Source organism: Ranitomeya imitator, chromosome 4 (assembly GCF_032444005.1).
Source record: "Ranitomeya imitator isolate aRanImi1 chromosome 4, aRanImi1.pri, whole genome shotgun sequence".
NCBI classification, from domain to species: domain Eukaryota; kingdom Metazoa; phylum Chordata; class Amphibia; order Anura; family Dendrobatidae; genus Ranitomeya; species Ranitomeya imitator.
Genome location: NC_091285.1, coordinates 554,808,955 through 554,833,174, shown reverse-complemented (window position 1 = coordinate 554,833,174; position 24,220 = coordinate 554,808,955). Strand labels below are relative to the sequence as shown.

The 24,220-nt window shown below is 45.4% G+C and overlaps 2 protein-coding genes across 4 annotated transcripts in view; both read right to left on the bottom strand.

Moving 5' to 3' along the window:
• CHD2 (chromodomain helicase DNA binding protein 2) overlaps window positions 1-14,746 on the bottom strand; it is a 123,313-nt gene extending 108,567 nt beyond the window's left edge. For 2 of the 3 annotated variants that reach the window (XM_069766265.1, XM_069766266.1), the window contains exons 1-2: window positions 14,108-14,746; window positions 13,672-13,789 (exon numbers count right to left, since the gene is read on the bottom strand). In XM_069766265.1, coding sequence (XP_069622366.1) covers window positions 13,672-13,733 — 62 coding nt within the window. In that variant the 5' untranslated portion in view covers window positions 13,734-13,789; window positions 14,108-14,746. The remainder of the gene's footprint in view (window positions 1-13,671; window positions 13,790-14,107) is intronic. The other variant, XM_069766267.1, reaches the window with a different exon arrangement.
• Window positions 14,747-15,472: 726 nt separating this feature from the next.
• LOC138674595 (uncharacterized) overlaps window positions 15,473-24,220 on the bottom strand; it is a 39,896-nt gene continuing 31,148 nt past the window's right edge. The window contains exon 6 of the mRNA XM_069762410.1: window positions 15,473-15,713. The gene's annotated coding sequence lies outside the window, so the exon portion shown is untranslated. The remainder of the gene's footprint in view (window positions 15,714-24,220) is intronic.

Genomic DNA, 24,220 nt, shown 5'->3' with positions numbered 1-24,220 from the left:
GATAGGGAGCGTTGAGGTATGGAAATAACCTGGCTGTGTGAGAAATTTTGGAGTATATTCAGACGATGAGGTGTAGTTGAAAAAAAAAAATTGCATGAAAGAAAAAAACATCAAGTTTTAATGTAAAATTAATGCTTCACTCAGAAAAACTCAAACTTTGAAAACTGCAGGAAATTGTAGCAAAACATGCAGTGTGTTTTCAGGTTCAATCACAACCCAACGTCAGAATGTAAAGGTGCATTTATTATTATTATTATTATAATAATAAATAATTTTTATTTATATAGTGCCAACATATTCCGCAGCACTTTAAAATTAAGCGTGGACATGTACAGACAAATTCAATACAAGTTAACATAGTAACAGTTATTAAGGTTGAAGGAAGACTAAGTCCATCTAGTTCAACCCATAGCCTACCCTAACATGCCCTAACAGTAGACAATTTAAACAGTGACATTAGGGGTGAGGTCCTTGCTCGCAAGCTTACAATCTACAAGGAAATGGGGGGACACAATAGGTGAAAAGTGATTGCTATTTCAGGTCTGGCAATTATAATAAATAGGGATTTTCATACAAAGCTGCATGATCCGGTCATCAGCTCGTGTGTTTAAGTGCAATAGTCAAGTATCAAGTGCAGTTGAATAGTAGGGTGCAGATTCAGAATAATATTTGGAAGGAGGGAACAGGGCAAAGTTGGTTTACTGAGTAGTTGATGTGGTAGGCTTGTTTGAAGAGATGGGTTTTTAAAGCGCGCTTGAATAGCTCAGGGCTAGGTATCAGTCTGATCGCCTGGGGAAGTGCATTCCAGAGAGCTGGCGCAGCAAGGGAGAAGTCTTGGAGATGGAGGTGTGAGGTTCGGATTACAGGGGATGTTAGTCTTGGGTCATTTGTAGAATGGAGGGCAGGTGTAGGGTGATAAGACAGAGATGAGAGAGGAAATATAAGGCGGTGCAGAATTGTGGAGGGCTTTGTGGGTGAGAGATGAGTTTATACTGGACCCTGTAGCTTTACTTGTGAAAAAGGGGGCAAATCTAGACAAATACAATAAACATAAAAGACAAGGCACATACAGGTACAGAAGGAGGGAGGACCCTGCCCGCGAGGGCTCACAGTCCACAGTGGATGAGTGAGGATACAGTAGGAGAGGGAAGAGCTGGTTGTGCGGCAGTTCAGTAGGTTGAGGAACATTGTAGGCTTGTCAGAAGAGGTGGGTCCTCAGGTTCTTTTTGAAGGTTTCTATTGTAGGCGAGAGGCTGATGTGTTGGGGTAGAGAGTTCCAGAGTATGGGGGAAGCACAGGAGAAGTCTTGTATGCAGTTGTGGGAAGAAGAGATAAAAGGGGAATAGAGAAGGAGATCTTGAGAGGATCGAAGGTTGCGTGGGGATAAGTACTCGGAGACCATGTCACAGATGTATGGAGGAGACTGGTTGTGGATGGCTTTGTATGTCATAGTAAGGGTTTTGAACTGGAGTGTCTGGACGATAGGAAGCCAGTGAAGGGCTTGGTATAGGGGGGAGGCTGGGGAATAGCAGGGAGACAGGCAGATTAGTTGGGCAGCAGAGTGAAGGACGGATTGGAATGGTGCCAGAGTGATGGAGGGGAGGCCAGAGAGTAGGAGGTTGCAGTAGTGCACTAGTATTTTTGTGGTTTCGTGGTCACTGAATGCGCGGATCTGGGAAATATTTTTGAGTTTGAGACGGCAGGAGGCAAAGGCTTGGATATGTGGCTTGAAAGAGAGGGCAGAGTTGAGAATCACACCGAGCATGTGGGACTGGGGAAATTGAGCAGCCATTCACATTGATTGATAGGTCTGGTGGAGGTGTAGAGTGAGAGTGAAGGGGAAAAGATGAGGAATTCTGTTTGTCCATGTTCAGTTTTAGAAAGCGAGCAGAAAAGAAGGCCGAGATAGCAGACAGACTCTGTGGGATTTTGGCGAGTAAGGAGGTGAGGTCAGGTCCGGATAGGTAGATCTGTGTGTCATTGGCTTAGAGATGATACTGCAAACCGTGGGATTCTAGGAGCTGTCCCAGGCCGAAGGTGTAGATGGAGAACAGTGGGGGTCCTAGAACTGAACCTTGAGGAACATCCACAGACAAGGGGCGAGGTGAGAAGGTGGTGTGGGAGACACTTGAATGTTCGGTCTGTTAGATATGAGGAGATCCAGGATAGGGCCAAGTCTGTGATTCCAAGAGAATATAGAATCGAGAGAGAGAGAGAGATCGAGAGAGATCGAGAGAGATCGAGAGAGATCGAGAGAGATCGAGAGAGATCGAGAGAGATCGAGAGAGATCGAGAGAGATCGAGAGAGATCGAGAGAGATCGAGAGAGAAACAGGATCCTGCAGAAAAATTTGTAGGATCATGTTTTTTAAAAAATCAACTGATTATGACAGGAGCTAAAAGATGTAAGTGTGAAAGAGGCCTTAGAGGGGCATTGGGCGCTGTGGGCCAAAGCTTTCTCTGGTAGTAACTATCTTCTGTTTAAAGAAAGAGGCAAAGTCTACAGCAGAAATGAGAGGGGAGGGAGGAGGTGCTGGGGGACAGAGTAGTGAATTGAAAGTGTTGAAAAGCTGTTTAGGGTTGTGAGACGGAGGATATGAGAGATGAGAAGTTTGTTTTGTGGCAGTGAGCGCGGACTTGAAGCTGGCGAGGGACTACTTGTATGCGATGAAGTGCTCGGCAGAGTGGGATCTCTTCCATCTCCGCTCAGCGACCCTGGAAGCCGGTCTCAGTTCTTTGGTCAGGCTGGTCAGCCACGGCTGTCTGTTGATTGTGCGAGTTTTGCTATTTAAGAGGGAGGCGGCCGATTCGAGTGTCGCTGTTATTGTGGTGTTTTAAAAAGTGGCAGCAGCATCTGTGTCATGAAGGGAAGCTATGTCTGTAAGAGGGAGAAGGGACTCAAGAGAGTGATTGTAAATTGAGGTGTTTGAGATTTCTGCGAGGGTGAGTTAGTTTGTGTAGTGGGGGTTGCGCACTAGGAGAGGAGAGGGAAAAGAACGTAGCTGTTCTGGTATGCGTGGCTCCTCCAGCTGTCCTTGTATGCGTGGCTCCCCCATCCTGTCCTTGAATGCGTGGCTCCCTCCGTAGCTGTTCTGGTATGCGTGGCTCCCCCCTTAGCTGTCCTTGTACACGGTGCGCAGAATTATTAGGCAAGTTGTATTTTGATCCCATGATACTTTTTATACATGTTGTCCTACTCCAAGCTGTTCAGGCTTGAGAGCCAACTACCAATTAAGTAAAGCAGGTGATGTGCATCTCTGTATTGAGGAGGGGTGTTGTCTTATGATATCAAAACCCTATATAAGGTGTGCTTAATTATTAGGCAACTTCCTTTCCTTTGGCAAAATAGGTCAGAAAAGAGATTTGACAGGCTCTGAAAAGTCCAAAATTGTGAGATGTCTTGCAGAGGGATGCAGCATTCTTGAAATTGCCAAACTTTTGAAGCATGATCACTGTGAAGAAACCAGATTGTATCTTAATTACCCAGACAGCTACGTTTTTGCATAAACAAAAGAACTGTTTTTTTTATCTGTATATTGGCTTGTGAATTTAAAGGGACACTGTCACCTGAATTTGGAGGGAACAATCTTCAGCTATGGAGGCGGGGTTTTTGGGTGTTTGATTCACCCTTTCCTTACCTGCTGGCTGCATGCTGGCTGCAATATTGGATTGAAGTTCATTCTCTGTCCTCCGTAGTACACGCCTGCGCAAGGCAAGATTGCTTTGTGCAGGCGTGTACTATGGAGGACAGAGAATGAACTTCAATCCAATATTGCAGCCAGCGGGTAAGGAAAGGGTGAATCAAACACCCAAAAACCCCGCCTCCATGGCTGAAGATTGTTCCCTCCAAATTCAGGTGACAGTGTCCCTTTAAGTGTTTATGTCTGGTGGGTCAAAAAGACAGACTGCCCACTGATATACTATCTAACATACTGTGTAAAGGTACCGTCACACTGAACGATATCGCTAGCGATCCGTGACGTTGCAGCGTCCTGGATAGCGATATCGTTGAGTTTGACAGGCAGCAGAGATCAGGATCCTGCTGTGCCATCGTTGGTCGGAGCAAAAAATCCAGAACTTTATTTCGTCGCTGGACTCCCGCAGACATCGCTGAATCGGCGTGTGTGACGCAGATTCAGCGATGTCTTCACTGGTAACCAGGGTAAACATCGGGTTACTAAGCGCAGGGCCGCGCTTAGTAACCCGATGTTTACCCTGGTTACCAGCGTAAACGTAAAAAAAAAAAAAAACACTACATACTTACATTCTGGTGTCTGTCCCCCGGCGCTGTGCTTCTCTGCACTGACTGTGAGCGCCAGCCGGAAAGCACAGCGGTGACGTCACCGCTGTGCTCTGCTTTCCGGCCGGCGCTCACAGTGCAGAGAAGCAGAACGCCGGGGGACAGACACCGGAATGTAAGTATGTAGTGTTTGTTTGTTTTTACGTTTACGCTGGTAACCAGGATAAACATCGGGTTACTAAGCGCGGCCCTGCGCTTAGTAACCCGATGTTTACCCTGGTTACCAGGGGACTTCGTATAGTTGGTCGCTGGAGAGCTGTCTGTGTGACAGCTCTCCAGCGACCACACAGCGACACTGCAGCGATCGGGATCGTTGTCTAGATCGCTGCAGCGTCGCTAAATGTGACGGTACCTTAAAGGGAACCTGTCACCCCGAAAATCGCGGGTGAGGTAAGCCCACCGGCATCAGGGGCTTATCTACAGCATTCTGTAATGCTGTAGTTAAGCCCCCGATGTTACCTGAAAGAGGAGAAAAAGACGTTATATTATACTCACCCAGGGGCGGTCCCGCTGCTGGTCCGGTCGGATGGGAGTCTCTGGTCCGCTGTGGCGCCTCCCATCTTCATTCCATGACGTCCTGTTCTGATCTTCAGCCACGGCTCCGGCGCAGGAGTACTTTGTCTGCCCTGTTAAGGGCAGAACAAAGTACTGCAGTGCGCAGGCGCCGGGCCTCTCTGACCTTTCCGGCGCCTGCGCACTGCAGTACTTTGTTCTGCCCTCAACAGGGCAGACAAAGTACGCCTGCACCGGAGCCGTGGCTGAAGATCAGAACAGGACGTCATGGAATGAAGATGGGAGGCGCCGCAGCGGACCAGAGACGCCCAGCGGGACCGCCCCTGGGTGAGTATAATATAACGTCTTTTTCTCCTCTTTCAGGTAACATCGGGGGCTTAACTACAGCATTACAGAATGCTGTAGATAAGCCCCTGATGCCAGTGGGCTTACCTCACCCGCGATTTTTGGGGTGACAGGTTCCCTTTAAGTCTGTAATAGAGACTGTACATTGAGTGGGTTAAGCTTTGTTTAATGATGTGTGCTTATATACTAATAGTGCTACTTAATCTCATCACCATTGTTTTCCATATCTTGATGTTGAACTAAAGGACACTGGGCAATTCTAAAAATAGCTTACATGCCTTGGGCATAAATTGACTCAGAGATCACATCCTGGAAGACTGAAGTAACAGAGCTACCAGCCGGACATTCTGCAAACCACCCAACAGACAAGAGAACGTACTGCAGCAATTCATCATGGCACCATCACGAGGGACACTGATCTAGGATTCTATAGGATACAACCTAGGGGTTTTCGGCTCCGGTTGAAAGGACACAGATCGGATCCAGTGACCATCTCTGCACCATGGATATGTTTGTAGAAAGCCAGGGTTGGGACCCGCTGGTCGCCTGGTTCCATGGAGCTGGTCCGATAAGACAGGTGGTGACTCTTGTGTCAACTGGCTTTGGACCTTGTATGGACTCTATGGACAGTTCTTAGTCATCTCCCTATGCTTATCGTTGCCCCTTCTCTGTGCGTTCATCCACAGATGGAGTAGCGACCCTGGGAGCTCTGACATGTCATACTGGAAACACGTGGAGACGCAGTGATCTTTTATATGCGCCCATGTAACCAAGCGATTCCAGCCAGCGTCCGCTATTGTGTGCTGTGGTTCAATAAAGTATCGCCGCACTGTTTTACCTTAACCCTGTGTTGTCTGTGTAGTGCATTGCCCACTGGGAGATAGAGCGGGCGTTCAGTGGTATGAGCCGTGGTCCATGCAGTCTTGCTAAAGACAGCCGGGCCAGCGGACAAGAGCACCCACTGACCCCGCGTCTCCGTAACAATCACCTATCAAGCATTTCATGGCAAATAGCCAACAGGGTCGCAAGAAGCGTGTTGGGCAAAAAAGGCGCAAAATAACTGCCCATGAAATGAGGAAAATCAAGCGTGAAGCTGCCAAGATGTCATTTGCCACCAGTTTTGCCATATTTCAGAGCTGCAACGTTACTGGAGTAACAAAAAGCACAAGGTGTGCGATACTCAGGGACATGGCCAAGGTAAGGAAGACTGAAAAACGACCACCTTTGAACAAGAAAAGTAAGATAAAACGTCAAGACTGGGCCAAGAAATATCTTAAGACTGACTTTTCAAAGGTTTTATGGACTGATGAAATGAGAGTGACTCTTGATGGGCCAGAGGCTGGATCAGTAAAGGGCAGAGAGCTCCATTCCGACTCAGATGCCAGCAAGGTGGAGGTAGGGTACTGGTGTGGGCTGGGATCATCAAAGATGAACTTGTGTGAACTTTTCGGGTTGAGGATGGAGTGAAGCTCAACTCCCAAACCTACTGCTAGTTTCTGGAAGACAACTTCTTCAAGCAGTGGTACAGGAAGAAGTCTGTATAGTTCAAGAAAAACAGGATTTTCATGCAGGACAATGCTCCATCACATGCCTCCAACCACTCCACAGCGTGGCTGGCCAGTAAAGGTCTCAAAGAAGAAAAAATAATGACATGGCCCGCTTGTTCACCTGATCTGAACCCCATAGAGAACCTGTGGTCTCTCAAAATGTGAGATCTACAGGGATGGAAAACAGTAAAGGCCCCGTCACACATAGCGACGCTGCAGCGATACCGACAACGATCCGGATCGCTGCAGCGTCGCTGTTTGGTCGCTGGAGAGCTGTCACACAGACAGCTCTCCAGCGACCAACGATCCCGAGGTCCCCGGTAACCAGGGTAAACATCGGGTAACTAAGCGCAGGGCCGCGCTTAGTAACCCGATGTTTACCCTGGTTACCATCGTTAAAGTAAAAAAAACAAACGCTACATACTTACCTACCGCTGTCTGTCCTCGGCGCTCTGCTTCTCTGGTCTGGCTGTGAGCACAGCGGCCGGAAAGCAGAGCGGTGACGTCACCGCTCTGCTTTCCGGCTGACCGGCGCTCACAGCCAGACCAGAGAAGCAGAGCGCCGGGGACAGACAGCGGTAGGTAAGTATGTAGCGTTTGTTTTTTTTACTTTAACGATGGTAACCAGGGTAAACATCGGGTTACTAAGCGCGGCCCTGCGCTTAGTTACCCGATGTTTACCCTGGTTACCAGCGAAGACATCGCTGAATCGGCGTCACACACGCCGATTCAGCGATGTCAGCGGGACCTCAACGATCAAAAAATGGCCCAGGCCATTCCGACACGACCAGCGATCTCACAGCAGGGGCCTGATCGCTGGTACGTGTCACACATAGCGAGATCGCTACTGAGATCGCTGTTGCGTCACAAAACTTGTGACTCAGCAGCGATCTCGCTATGTGTGATGGGGCCTTAAACCTCTCGGAAAAATGTCTGGGAGGCTATGGTGGCTGCTGCACGCAATGTTGATCGTAAACAGATCAAGCAACTGACTATGGATGGAAGGCTGTTGAGTGTCATCATAAAGAAAGGTGGCTATATTGAGCACAAATTTTGCTTTTGCATGTCAGAAATGTTTACTTCTAAACGGCACCATTGGTTTTACCATATAGTGTACTGGATAACGGGAAAAAAAAAATCAAAGTGTGTTGAAGATTTTTAAAAAAGTGCAATTCCACACCGTTTTTTTTTACCATGTTCACCAAATGCTAAAACTGACCTGCCATTATGATTCTCCAGTTTGTAGATACCAAACATGTATAGGTTCTTTTTTTATTTACCGTAAGTGGTTAAAAAAAATTGAGTTTAACAAAATGCATCATTTTCCAAGTACGCCTCCATTTTTCGGAATCCGGGGTGAGAGCTAATTTTTGAGTGTCTGACGTTTTTAATTATACCATTTTGGTGTGGATACATTTGTTTGATCGCCCGCTACTGCATTTTAATGCAATGTTGCGGCGACCAAAGAACGTAATTCTAGCATTTTGACTTTTTCGCTATGCCGTTTACCGATCGGATAAATTATTTTTATATCTTGATAGATCAGGCGATTCTGAACGCGGCAATACCAAATATGCACAAGGGGTTAGAGACTGGAGAAAAGAGCCCAGACCATGCATAATGCCATCACTGTCTGCATGCTTACCTGTACCTATATCAGACGGCAGTAGAGGGTTCAAGCACCTCAATGAAAACTTCAAAGCCCCCAAGAGCAGTAGTTCCAAAGAAAACAAATTTGGACCAGGAAACCTAAACACATCCTGTTTAGTGATGTTTTGATGCTTCATGTAGATATTCATGGTCTTTCCCCCCATCTCACGCGAACCCCCCCCATGAACCTATCCATTACAGTAAACGGCTGCCCACTCTCCCCAGTCCCACAAGCTTGCTGCCTCGGAGTAATCCTTGACACTGATCTCTCCTTCAAACCGCATATCCAAGCCCTTTCCACTTCCTGCCGCCTTCAACTCAAAAATATTTCACGGATCCATACATTCCTAAACCAAGAATCTGCAAAAACCCTAGTCCATGCCCTCATCAACTCTCGCCTCGACTACTGTAACCTCCTGCTCTGTGGCCTCCCCTCGAACACTCTCGCACCCCTCCAATCTATTCTAAATTCTGCTGCCCGACTAATCCACCTGTCCCCCCGCAATTACCCGGCCTCTCCCCTCTGTCAATCCCTTCACTGGCTCCCCATTACCCAGACTCCTGTACAAAAGCCTAACCATGACATACAAAGCCATCCACAACCTGTCTCCTCCATACATCTGTGACCTCGTCTCCCGGTACTTTCCTGCACGCAACCTCCGATCCTCACAAGATCTCCTTCTCTACTCCCCTATTATCTCCTCTTCCCACAATCATATACAGGTGGACTCCCTCTGTAAACGAGGCCAAAATCTGCTCGTAAAACACTCAAAAGAATGAACATATGCAGCAGTTCTAAGTGTAAACGACTTGCTGTGCATCTGGAAACCTTCAAAAGAACCTTAAGACCTACCTCTTCTGACAAGCCTAGAAGCTGCATTAACCCTTGTTCCACCCTCACCTACTGTATCCTCACCACCCATCCCCTGTAGACTGGGAGCCCTCGCAGGCAGGGTCCTCTTTTCCTGTACTAGTCAGTGACTTGTAATGTTTAAAATTATTCTACTTGTTTTTTATGTACACCCCTTTTCACATGTAAAGCACCATGAAATAATTGGCGCTAGAATAATAAATAATAATAATCTGCAAATTATACCAAGCAGATACAGAAAGAGAGCGGGTATTCTTTAGGCGTCTCCGCTCAGAAGACACCCATACATTTTTATTATTTTTTTTTTTTAGAGAGAGATTTCGATTCAGAACCCCCTACCAGTTTCTTAAAATGCTGAATGGAGAAAACAAAAAGGGCCAGAGAATGCAAGCAAAAATGCAAAGAGAGAAAAAAAAAAAAAAACACTACAAAATAAAAACTATGGAAATTTGCTAGCAAAAACGCCAGTCAAAAATAATAAACCAGCATTTAAGAAACAAGCAAAAAGTTAAATTTCAAGCCTAAAATGCTGATGTGTTCTGAGGCATCTTCTCTTGGAATACTGACAGACTGTGCCCGTACCTACCTTTGTGTGCCCGTACATACCGTGGGCGATGTGCGCTGGTCGCCCACTACTGACAGAGCCAAGCTGCAAACGCTACGTTTAGTCTATCACAAATTACACCTGGTTTTTCTTGGCTTCGCCTAACTTCAGTGCTAGTTTGAGTCTCAGAAATAATTGAATTCGTTTTATGATTTATCAAAAGGTAAATTAAAAAAATGCTGCAAAAAAACAAACCCTCAATTCAGTGTGGGGAAAAAATGGAATTGCACACGTGAGGAAATGGGTTCAGTTCAAGGGTTAAAGTGAGTGAAAACAAAGAGGTTAATGGGTTAATTTATACTAAACCAGATGCAAATGGAGAATGCTTTCTAGGAAACGGAAGTCGTGTCACACAGGAAATAGAGAAAATCATAGCAGCCGGTCAGCATTAGCCTGCACCTGGTTAACGGAGGGAAGGGTTAACAGTCATGGGTACGGTACGGTAAGGAAAAAAAATCTCTAAATGTAAAATGGGTCATGAAAGTTAGATTCGGAAAAATAATTATTCCTTGTGTATAATAACACAAGCACCACATGTACGTGTAATAACCCTGCAGACACAGGCAGCGCCCACCGGCTGCCTCCCTCCCGGCTGGCTGACTGAGCTGGGAGAGGCGGGCACAGCTGACGTCACACGGAGGGCAGGACCCTGCACTGCCGACGCCTCCGTTACCAGGAGGCCCAGGAACCAATCACATCAGCAGCAGGCACAAAATGGCCTTTGAACTCCTAGAAAGCAACTTCCTCCTCCTGCGTGTGGAGAGCTCAGTGCAGCACAGAATGGCAGCCCAGTGCTGCAGCACAAAGGAATAGCCATTTTGTGACTGAAATAGAAATCCAGAAAACACCGAAACTAGCCGCTTTCCTGCCCAAATCATCACGGCATTCTCACATATGTCCCCTGATAACAATGCCCCTTCACATACGTCTGTTATTCTCCTCATGCATCACAGAAAACACATGTTTTTAATGAAAACTGCTACAGCTTCATCTGAGGCATTTCTCTAAAATGGCTGCCAGTCACAAAATGTACGCCAAGGACAGAGGAGGGCGAGGGCTCTCACCGCAGGAAAGAAAGCCCAGCATTTTATGTGCAGGCTCCATGACAGAACATTACCTCAGATACGTCCCGTATACGTCTGTCATAATAACTCAGGTGTTTTATCACAGCTGCCGATAGCGACAGTGTATAAAAGTGTATATATCATTAGGGGAATTGTAGCATAAGAAGCACGGCTGCACAGCTAGTCACTGTGTGCTTCATGTAATGGCGGCTCCATATACCGATATTCAGCCAAAATACACCACTGCCAGACACGAGTATCTCTAGAATAGCGGTATAATGTAAAATATTCAGCCATAATACACCAATTACATACTAATATCCTTAGAATAGCGGTATAGTAACAATATTCAGCCATAATACACCGATAACATATTAATATCCTTAGAATATCGGTATAGTAACAATATTCAGCCATAATACACTGATAACATACTAATATCCTTAGAACAGCGGTATAGTAACAATATTCAGCCATAATACACCGATAACATACTAATATCCTTAGAATAGCGGTATAGTAACAATATTCAGCCATAATACACCAATTACATACTAATATCCTTAGAATAGCGGTATAGTAACAATATTCAGCCATAATACACTGATAACATATTAATATCCTTAGAATATCGGTATAGTAACAATATTCAGCCATAATACACCGATAACATACTAATATCCTTAGAATAGCGGTATAGTAACAATATTCAGCCATAATACACCGATAACATACTAATATCCTTAGAATAGCGGTATAGTAACAATATTCAGCCATAATACACCGATAACATACTAATATCCTTAGAATAGCGGTATAGTAACAATATTCAGCCATAATACACCGATAACATACTAATATCCTTAGAACAGCGGTATAGTAACAATATTCAGCCATAATACACCGATAACATACTAATATCCTTAGAATAGCGGTATAGTAACAATATTCAGCCATAATACACCAGGTCCACAAACTAATATCCCCATAATAGCAGTATAACAACAGTATTTAGCCATATTACATCAACAACATACTGATAGCGCTATAATCTACAATACTCAACCATACACCAATATTACACATGTAACACGTACATACTAACATTACATATGTATACGTGTAACAACCACTAGCAGCATTACTTCACCAGTAACACATTATCACCTCTATAAAAGCAGTATAATATACCAATATATACCATTATTACACCAATATCGCACTAATCTATAAAATAGCAGTACAATATTCAGCGTTAGACTACGCTCACAAGTTATTTGGTTTGTTTTTTACATCAGTATTTGTAAGCCAAAGCCATGAGAGGAACAATCAGAGGAAAAGTATAATAGAAACACGTCACCACTTCTGTGTGGCTTACACATACTGAAGTCAAATACTGAGGTCAAATACTGACCGTGCCCCAAGTGTATATTACTTCTTACCTCAGTACCGGTCTGTCCGTTTTACTTTATGACCATAATGCAAGACATGTACAGCACCCTGGAATTAATGGCGCTTTTAATATAAATACAATACCACCTAAGCGCTATAATATACAATATTCAGGCCTATGTCAATAACACTTACACCGATAACTATTACAAAGAGCACATGTACGTTGGAGATACTTTGGGATCACAGGAAATTAACTTCATTTTTAATATAAAGCTATTTTCAAAGAAAAAAGAAGCAGCTGAGATAATAAAAATGTACCATAAGACCCACAGGACTGCGCATCTCATCCTTGGGCAAAAGGAAAATAAATAGTTAATGGAACTGGATGGTTAATCATGTTTGTATTTGGGCCAAAAGCCTTGATAAACACTGTCGGGGATGTGCAGTGTTATATTTACAGTCTACAAAATAACATACAAATAAATACTATAAACGCTGAAAATATTATACATGAAAAACAAAACATTTAGAAATAGGGGTAACGGGAGATGTGTATAACTACCGTACATTAATAAACATCACGCGGAGTACATACACATATATATTCAGGACATAAAGACTAAAATGTTGTGTGTACTCTATTTGAGAACATGAAAATGATATACACAAATCCAAATATTATATATACACACAAACATACGTAGTGTGATTCATTTATATATTATTTCCATGTTCTCAAATAAAAAACAACCCTCAATTATGAAGCAGAAGTAAATATAACACAAGCTGTATGTATGTATGTATGTATGTATGCATGTCAATGCCATCACAATATGTGCAAAAATGACAATAAGCAGCATTAATAACAATAAAACCCTCCACTGCACAGGCCACATGCAGGCAGGTAGAGTGTCAGCCCCGGGAGGAGATGGAGGTACACGACGCTCCCAGGAGACAGGGCAGGGCCTGGGTTAGCAGCTACTTTACACCCAGGCTTTATCTGTGGCCTGGTGTGTAGTAACGTCTAGAACGTGTACTGAGAAGAAATGGTGCAATGCAGCAGAGACCACCAATGTAACAAGGTCATGTATCCAGCAGCAGCAGCAGCCCCCCAAACATGGCTGCACAGGTAACAGAACCCTGGAGGGGCACAGGCTGGGGGGCTCTGGGCCTCTATACTGCCCAGGAGAATTAGGGTGTGGCAATGAGAGTCAAGGTCAGAGCTGGGATAAAGGTACAAAATGCACCTAGGGGTCTGCAACTAGTGATGCTGGGAGTTGTAGTTTCTTCACTCGGGGATAGAGAAATCTAGAGGAGAATTAATGTGGCACCTTGTGGGCAGCAGTGCTGTGCTCCAGGAGAGGCCCCCCATCAGCCCCTTACCTGGATGCATTGCTCCGCGCTGAGCCGCCGCCGCCGTCCTCCTCCTCCGTGCTCTTCATCATCTTTGTGCCCGGGACAGGCTGCCGGCCTTGCCAGTACAGGGATGCCCAGGTATTTGCTGTCAAAAGTTGAAGAAAAGGTGAAGTCTCCCCGTGCAGCAGCAGTAGCGGCGCCGGGCACACGGTGGGCTCATCCGCAGCCCCTCACATGTACACAGACCCACAGAGAATACACTCCCTGCGATGGGAAACACCAGCAGGCCGGGCACCGGGCACCACAGGCCAGCGGCACATCTACACCGGCCGCCTCGCCCGTCCGCCCGGAGAGGAGATTTGCGATTACGTCATCACACGGAACAGTGAGAAAAAAGCCAGAAAATCGCCCAAAATGTGCAGAAATGAGCGATTCCCAGCGGCAGCAGCGATCGGACGCTCACCTGTCTATTCCATGGGCTGATCCGACACCGGGGGGAGCGGACTCCGGAGATCGGGAAAACGGGAGAAAAATACAAAACCGAAATAAAAGGGGAAAAACGAGTAAAAAAGGGGCAAAATCCGAGCGCTGAGGAGGGAGCGGGGCGAGAGCGCGATCCCGGGGTCGGCGGCGGCGGCAGAGGAGGGAGCAGCCGATCACAGCGCACAAATATGGAGGTGCGCCATGAGCTGGAAAACAACGAGACTCCTCGGCTCCGGAGCGGCGGGGAAAAGAGGAGAAAAGCGCAGAAATTCGGGGAGTCAGGTCCTTCCCGGGGTCCCGGCGGGTGAGGGGGCGCCCAGGAGGGGGCACAAGTTCCACAAAGTTCCCCTGAAGTGAGAGGGAAAGCGCGGAGCGGAGGCTCTAAGGCACAGCCGCCATCTGTAGCTCCTTCCCAGCTCTGAGCTCTGCCTGTGATTGACACTCGGTACATTTACCCCAGAACTCAGGTGATGCACTGAGGACCCACCCCCTCCTCGCCACCATCACCACAGCCCTAGGAAGGGGCACCCCGGGGGCACAGAGGGGCCCCGGACCGGGCTCTGCACCCTGCCCCGGACACACACTGCAGCCCACAAGGCTCCTTTGTCTCCATCGCCTCAGTAAACGTTGCAGTCCTTGGGATAAATCACTTCCTCTCAGGGCAGGAAGTAAGCCATTTTGTGAGGAAAGGGTTTCTAAAATGTCTCCTTAAAGGGGAAGGTAAACCCCACTCCAGGTAATGGATGGGGCATGGGTATAGAATGGGCACCAGTGGGAGGAGCTATAACCACCCCCCAGTCATGCTGGGCCAGTGTGGTAGGGTGGTCAAGCCACAATGGGCAGCCATCCCATGGGGTACTGCAGAGCCATACTAATGGAGCAGCGCCCACCTTGAAGAACATCGAAATAGTTCTGCCACCAACCCAATCTGTGAGGAGACCCTGGAAAACCAGTAATGGCCACATCCAATGAAGTTGACCACAGTAGGTTGAGGATTGGCACAAGGTGCCAACGTGGGGCAGTACAGGTTCATCTTCTCAGGAGGCCGATGGTACTGGTGCCTCCTGAAGACACAGGCAGCACGTTCAGACGTTTCACACGCTCGCATGCGGTCACCTGGTTCTTGCTCCCCAATGTTTTGCGGTAGAACTGAACATTACTGGCCACAGTTTGTCTACACCCATGAGATGCTCAGTGCCCATCTATTCCCACATAACTTCTAAATTAGTGCACCAATTAAGACATTGTGCCCTAAAACCAAGACTGACCCACTGAAGACCAATGTAGTAATGGTGTCCAACACTGGCCAACGCACGCATTCCAACAAAGAGACCAGACAGCTACGGTGAATTAAGTTTCTCTTTATTGAACAGTCATGACAGTCAGCAATAACAAAAAGAAAGTGTTTACAACATAAGGTCCTGGCAGGTATTATTGGCCCAGGTCTCCACCTTCTTGGCACTTCGGCAGAGAAGCTCACTTTGTCTTGGAGTTTATGGAGTCCATTTAGTCCCAAGGAGCTGACCCAAGTACAAGTCCTTCACGTCTCATCAGTAGACTCCACAACTGCACACGGACTCGGAGGTCTTTAAAAATCAAAAAGAGAAAGGCCATTGGCATGTGGGTATTACCTTGGACAAGTAACTCATAGGACAGTTTCAGACATTTCTTTGGGTTGCAGTCAGACCCCCTGTAAGACCTGCCTCTCTGCACCTTCCAAGTGGCACTCATTTCCACATAGAAGAGCAGCAATCATAAGTGTCCTGGGAGGTAAGTGGGGACACTCACCTCCTGATGCGGGAGTGGCACCAAACAACGCCATTAAGACAACAGGCCATCTTTGAAGCACTCAAGAGTAGTGTAGCTATATAAAAGGGGTGCAAGGCTTTCTGTTTCTCCCGGGCCTAATCCTAAAAGCTCATCAGCCAATACATTGTCTATAAATGATGCATTGTAGGGACAGGTACAGATGTTGCATTGGGGGCCAGAAGCTTCATTACACCTCTGGGCTTCCAGCTGAATATAAGTTAGTACCTATAGGCAGCTCAAGAAAATGGAAACTTTCAGAAACTGGTTAAGCCTTGGTCCTCAGTCTTTTCCATCTGCCCTGGGGCATTAGTAAACGAAAACTTGTGCCATAAATGCTCCCTACTGGGGAAGACACTACTCTGCAAGAGACCCTCAACAGCATGCTTCATATTTACAGCCAGATTTAGGCCACACCTTCAGTTAGAAATCAAACACTGTACATGGAAAAAAACAAAACAGTAGAAAACCAAAACCAAGCAATCCCATATAGGTCACAAATAAAAGTGATTTCATTACATGAATGAATGAATGAATGAATGAATGAATGAATGAAGCCCTGAATCCATGATACTAGCTGTGATATATCCACCTGCAATAAATGCGATATAGCAGGGGTGATGACAGGTGATGGATCACGACTATAGCTAGCTCCAACAACAGCAGACGGTTATTGGCTCAACATGCCTGTCTGTTCAGCCATCAGACAAGTGTAAGTGAAGCACAGAAATGTATTCCAGAAGAAGTCTTACAAGAATTAGTTTTGTCCATGCTGCTGAAATATACCATACCCTCCTGGCAATCAGTGTAAGAAGCCATATAACTGGTATATGCAGCATTAGAGGGTATGCTTCGCAGTGGCTTTCTTCAGCATCAAGGGATGAGCTTTGCGGACGGCATCCCACCAACAGTCTAATTGGACAGGAGCCAACCATGCATACATCCATTATTGAGATATAATCAGCACCGGAGCAACCCTTAAAGATGAATGCTCAAGTTGTAGATTTAACTGCCGAAATTTGATAACTGATTATCCAAAAACTAATGTACAGTAGAGTTGGAATTCAACACATTAGGAAGTTTCTCCTAAGTTACATTACGGTACCTATACCAATCACAGATACCCTTTAAAGATGTAACAAAGCAAGTACATTAAAGAAGCACTCCTCCTCCCACCAAAGTTTGTAGCCTCTTAATATAGTGCAGTGATTGTATTTTATAGCACTGTGTACTTACAATTGCTCATTTTGCTTTTCTACCCAGTTAATTCTTCTCTTTTGCATTAGGTCTATGACATCATGTGATTAGAAAGTGACCTGAATCCTTCTAAGCAGATACAGGAGGTCTATTTTCCCTGCATGAGTCACTGCAAAGGTCCCTGGCAAGGGGTGGGGGTGGGAGGCAGCTGGGTCAGGAGTCGAAGAGGGGAATGATTTCTGCAGGGAAAAGAGACTTCCTGTCTCTACATAGCGCTGAGAAAAGAGGAGTATCTACTGGGTAGAAAAGCAAAATGAGCAATTGTAAGCACACAATGCCATATAATATGACGATTGCAATGTATTAAAAACTTTGATTGAAGTGCTTCTTTATATATCAATCTCTCCTCACATGAGCAGCGGATCAAGAGTCCTGGACCTGAGACGCCCACTGATCATTCTAGAATTCTAAAACTTTTCTGGTGCATGCTACTCAGTAAGCAGAAGTGCCAAGTTCCTACATAAGCACACGCACAGAGCGATGGACGAGCCCTATACACTGCTCTGTGCACGCCTACAGGAGCACCATTCAGATCTGTTTTAGGCCACAGATGTGGGTCTCAGGACCCTCCATTCTGGAAGTGAAAATTAGGGGTGTGGTCTATAATGTTATTCTTTTTGCAGCATCCATTGAGGTCCACCCAGATTTTGGTGTTATTTTCTGTCAAAATGAAGCTGAATCTTTAGCAATTTGGCCACTGTCCAGCCTGTCTTTAATACATAGTTTTCAGCTACAGAAGAAGAATTCCGATCATGATTGGTTAAAAAAAAAGTGTACACTTTCTAGGCTATATAATTATTAAGATGAGCAAGTCCCGTGTTTAGCACTTCCGTAAGATCGCACTGGGAATATAAAATCAGTGCACAAATAACTGCCCCTAATGTACCTGTGGGACAGGGTAAATCATGACCTGTTGGGGTGACATGAGGACTGCAGCCAAGAATAAAACTTACAAGAGCAGTCAGATGGCCGGAATACTCTACCTAAACTTATGGAGAGTTTGTCCATACATTTCTACCTGTTATTAAAGCATTCACATCCTCAGTCCAGAACATTGGAAATGGCTCAGTCAGCCGGAATATTTATTTTGTGGATCCAGTGTGGAGACCTTTTTTTTTTTTTTTTATCAGCCAAAGATGGCAAATGTGTTCTCGGCAGGCCACGTGTCTGGTCAGTATAAGTTAACGCTTTTAAATACAATATTAATAAAACGTAAGAGGCAAGTGAATATGGAACATACACAGTGGTAGTCAGGTTTCATATGGCAAAGCCAAACCTAAAACCTAGCAGTGTAGTTCTTGCCTTCAGAAATCATCTATATAGCTCTAATGTAATAAATCACCATACAGCATAATTGATGCAGAGTTGCAATATCAGACACAGTCCATGAACACATGGCACAAGAGATTTTTTTTTTTTTTTTAAATCTTCTGTAATATTTATTTTTCATCCTTAACGGACAAACAAATGCACAAGCTAAAAAACGCTCTTCCAACAGTCTAGAGGCATTTAAAGAATATAAACTGAACAGAAATGTTGGTTGACAAATAGTGGCACATTTGTCCACAGGTTGTATGACTGATCTGCCATGCACAGGTGCGGTGCAGTTTCTGGAGAAGGTCAGCCATGTTTCTCCAACCTTGCACAACCCCTTTAGGTGTATACAATCTGACCACAACACAAGGCCAGGAATTAGATATTGGGCCAAGGAATAGGATTTACTCTCAAACTAATGCACATTCCATACAAAGACTTTTGCAGGCTAACAATGCCCGAATCTCAAACAAGAATACCATTACCAGAGTAATCTAAAAATAATAATTGTGAGAAGTGGACAGGACTTTGTGGACAGGACAATGCCTATTAGCACCTTGTTTTGCTCTCCTGCTGAAACAATGTAAATATTTAGCTTGCTGAAGGGCAGGGAAAATAGCAGCCGCCTTCCTGTCGTGACCCCCACTCAGGTATATGTGGTGGGGGTCCTGAACAGAGATCAGCTGACAGCAAGTTGGCACAACAGAGTTCAGCTCTATCACACACCCATCATTGTTTCCAAAGCTCTGGCAGCAGTTTTCCAAGTCATCGGTGACCACATTGACTACTAGGGTATGTGCGTACACTATTTGGTGCAGAATTTGCTGCATCTCTTGGCAAGAAAAAAAACCAGCGGCAAAAATGTGTGATTTTGCTGCGTTTTACTTGTGTTTTTGATGCAAATTTTTCCCCACTCATTAGTATGGGCAAAATCAGCAGCAAAAAATGCTAAAAGAATCGATATGTGGTAGATTTAAAAACAGCACCAAAATCGGCAAGTCACAAATTTGTAAAATGTGCATGAGACGTCAGGATTGTCATTCACTTTGCTGGCATCAGGGACTACTTTAGGCATGGTGACAAACCTGTATGGAAGAAAAAAAAAAAAAAACGCAGCAAAAACAATGCGTGTACGTAGCTTTAGGAACTATTGAGCTAAAATGTACTGAACTGAAGATGAGTAGTGATGAGTGAATATACTCGTTACTCGAGATTTCCCAAGCACGCTCGGGTGTCCTCCGAGTATTTTTTAGTGCTCGGAGATTTAGTTTTCATCGCCGCAGCTGGATGATTTACATCTGTTAGCCAGCTTGATCACATGTGGGGATTCCCTAGCAACCAAGCAACCCCCACATGTACTTGTGCTGGCTAAAAAGATGTAAATCATTCAGCTGTAGTGATGAAAACTAAATCTCCGAGCACTAACACATACTCGGAGGACACCTAAGCGTGCTCGGGAAATCTTGAGTAACGAGTATATTCACTCATCAATAAAGAGGAGAGTATGCAGGAGCGCATCTACACAAGAGGCTGGGGGGTGATCCAGTACAAGACTGCAACTCCACACAACCCAGTGTGGGCACAGGAATACCCATGGCACCAATCCACAGCCAGTGAGGCAGCCATGTAATCAGTAGTACAGAACATTCTCAACTGAAGGTCCAACTACAATGCACCAGCTCCATAAAATGTCATTGGTATAAATTACGTCTTAAAACTTTAATGCTACTATATTTGTGTATTGGAATAAGATAAATGTGTAACAATAAACCAAACAAGCCGTTTAGCTAGATGCAGATATATGCATGTATCTTGGAGACTAGCAGTCATGGTAACCTCAAAATGGAGCACAAAACATGCTAGAGATGTGTTCAATGAAGGCGATGCGTGCCCCGCACAAGCTGATTCGTAAGCCGGCTGAATACGCATCATTACGGTTGGAAGAGGGTTCAGCCTGGCTACGTTCACATTTGCGCCGGCTGCGTCGGGCGCAGCCGCGGCGACGCACGTGCCATGCGCCCCTATATTTAACATGGGGGCGCATGGACATGCGTTGCATTTGCGTTTTGCGACGCATGCGTCGCTGCAGCGCATGCGTCAGGGCGCAGGGAACGCTGCATGATGCAGTTTTTCCTGCGTCCAAAACCATGCAAAAAGCGACGCATGCGTCGCAAAACGCAGCGTTTGTGCATGCGTTCATATTTGCGTTGTGCGTTGCGTCGCCGACGCAGCGCCGCACAACGCAAATGTGAACGTAGCCTAACTGCTAGCCTTGCAATGGCCTCACGGACAAAATCTGCATTAAAGTGTGAATGTTGCAACCAATATGCTCCAAAAAGACCTCACCAGGCAGAACACTGGAAGTTCATAAGGCAAAGCTTTCATACAATGCACACTACGAGTTAAACTTGCATTTTCAAAACCACTACACAAAAACAGAACCAGGTATCCATCTGGGGGGGGGATATCAAGCAGGAAAATGCCAAGCAAGCAGCACTGCCAAGAACATTCCTGGTGATGCCAATCACAGTACTGTGAAGAGACACATACACCTGAAGAGTATGAAATCCAACAGACCCACTATTTCACCCACATCCCCTCCCCCCATGAACATTCAAACTACAGTATCCTGGAGGGCCAAAAACATCATTCATGCTGAAACAACAGCTTCTGAACCACTAAAATGTGTAGCGCCTTTAATGCCAACATCTGGTTCTTCCAGCTAGCAGTATCGTGAATATTGTCCTATGACTGCGCCACTTCATGTTGCTTTGAAATTTCTATGAACCGAACAACGATTATAGCTGTAGACAGGAACTCTGAAAATATCTTGCCAAAGTACTAAAGATATGAGCACACAGGTAGCCATGAAAGCAACCAGTTTTCAAACTCTAGCAACCTACAAGACAATGCAGCCAAACAATTCAAGGGGTTGTCCACTGCTAGGACACAACCCCTTCTCATTCTTCATCTTTGGCCCTGTACAAAAAAATAAAAACAACACGGCGCTAGCCCAGTAATGTCGGCACTCGCTCTCTCGGGGATGAAGTGAACTTATGTCACATGAGCCCTGCGCCCAATCAGCACGGTCGTCACCATCTCCGCCTTCAGACAAATCGATCATCAAGAGGAAGCGTGAGCGGCCTCAGCCCTGATCTCCTGTTGATGTTCAACACGTCAGAAGGCCTGGATAGTGAAGCTGGTGCTGATTGGAGGCAGGGCTCACGTAATAACCTCACGGGAGCATCGGGAATGCGAGTGCCGACATCACCAGAACAGGAGGGGAGTATGGGTGTTTTTCTTCTAACAGGGCCAAATAGAGAGAAGGGGTTGTCCTAGCAGTGGACAACCCCTTTAAGAACTTGCATGGCTGCAGTTTCTTGGTATAGTAATACACATTGATAAAGCTGCACACAAAAATAAAAAAAAACACAACAACTTTCAATGACATGCAACATATTTATGAGGGGTTTTAGACACTTGAAAGTTTCTCCCTAGGGGGCCTGGCTTAATGTGCTATACCATGCGCCAAAATTGTGGTGCACATTTCTGGCACAAAGTAAGGCTAGTTTCACATTTGCATCCGGGAGGGCTGCGGACGGTAGCGTACTTCCTCCCTGAAGCTCCACCTACTTCTCCATGCGTTGCCCTGCATACCCATCTTTAACATTGGGTAGACAGGGACATGCTTTGTAGGCAGATGTGTCCGCATTCAGCGATTTGTGGTGTGCGGTGACCGCACGGAAACATATGGTACAAAACCATACTGAGCAGTCTTAAAATCAGACAGATTTCTTAAATAGCACAAACCACTGACATTCAGATAGTCTAAGAATGGGACACAAGGACACATCTCCCCATTGGAGTCACTGTGTGCACACAAACTATGGGAAATGCTGCGAGAACATGAGCCCGCACGTGGGATATTTATAGGAAATCAACTTCAGGTTACATTGGTCTTTTCAATTAAATTTTAGGAAAATGTAGCAAGCTACCTTCTAAAAGAAAGGACTGCATAACCATGGCTGACCAATATTTACAAGGCAAAAATCTTTAGGCTCACCAACAATTATATAAGAAACCAAAGTTTGATCTTGTCACGAATGTAGTAGAAACCATAGAACATCCAAAAATCCACATATGCCAAAACTCACAAAGAGCACAAATTAAATGGCTGTCAACTCTAAAGAAGGTATATTTTAACCCTTTCGCCTGTGCACATAAATGCGTCTGCTGTTCTCTGAACACATCCATTTCAGGCTTGAAGGAGGCTAAAGGTAAATTGCATATCTAGGAAAAAAAAAAAGTCTTTCTACAGGACACTAGGGTAACATTAAACCTCCATTTTTGGTGGGCTTTGTTCAGATTAGCAGTGGAGGTGCAGGTTTTGCACTACCAATTCTTATCTCATGTTTGTGAAGGACTGGAGGAAAGAACCAGACTCCTGGGACATATAAAATAGATTTCTCAAAGTTAACTGAAATACTAGGCAGGATGAGATAACAGGAGGATGAGGAGCTGCTGGGATCATTTTCCTCCCAGTTCCTTTACAATTTAGAAGAGTTACTACAACATGAGAGATCAGAAGTGGCAATGTGTCAGAGAAAATGATAACATCTGCCTCAATCACTGCCACATTAAGAAGTCCCCAGTCCTTTGAAGAACTCACAAGAACTTTGAGCCTACACAGTGGATTTTGTAAGACACTAGTCATATCGGCTCCATGAAAGTCTGTCGGGCACCTTGGCAGTACCCATAAGTTATCAGTGTGTTGGGCACCTTTGGTGTCTGTAGAGTCAAGGGCGCACACTGCAGCTTTAGCGCCCATATAAATTGAGTATTTGCCAGTCTATGGCATTTAGCCACCAACAGCTCACTGCTAGTTTTCAGTTCTCAATTGCCTGCATTTCACAGGCACTAACATTATTAGCAAAATATAAGGCAAACCAGAACCCAAGTACAGGAAGATGCTTGGAAGAATCATGTGTCTGACACGTGGCCCCACTCTGCACACAATACAGAACTTGTGAGTCCCCACTGGGGACAGTCTGTAAACTCTGCAGAGTATGCCGGCACTACATAAAGTTTTAAGTACCTTGGCCAATTCTCCGTTAGGAGACATACAAAAGCAAAAGGGTAACTAGGCATCACACTACCACTATGCTGTTGACAACCTGGAGCAAGGGCCCAGGGATTCACATGAGAAGCCGGAGCTAGTAAACTGCAGAGCAGCAGCTGCCAGCACAGGCCAGTTCTCCTGGAGCTTGTGGTTAGTAACAGAACTGAAAGGACTCCCGATCACACAGTTCAGCATGGACTCTACATATCAGACCAACCTATTGCTGAGCTCAACGACTCCAGCTTCATTTGCATTTGGTGAAATCATCTTCAACCATGATTGTGTAGTGAAACGATAGGCAGCCCTTACTCACGCTACAATAGAGGATATTTCAATGCTACAGCAATCTAACATAGAAATCGTAGATTATGTATCGAGGCATGTGGTCAAAGAACAACTCCATTACAACGTATTACTTAGTGGACCCCAATTACACCAAGAGTGAGGGGATGGATACATCATGAGCCTGGAAACAAACAAGGATTTCATTTCCAATTTGAGTCTCTCCCATTCAACCAGGGCCTTTTAGTCACAAGACGGAGCGTGCTAACCAACGCCCTGATTAGCAGAAAGGTCATAAAGGTAGAGTACAAGGAC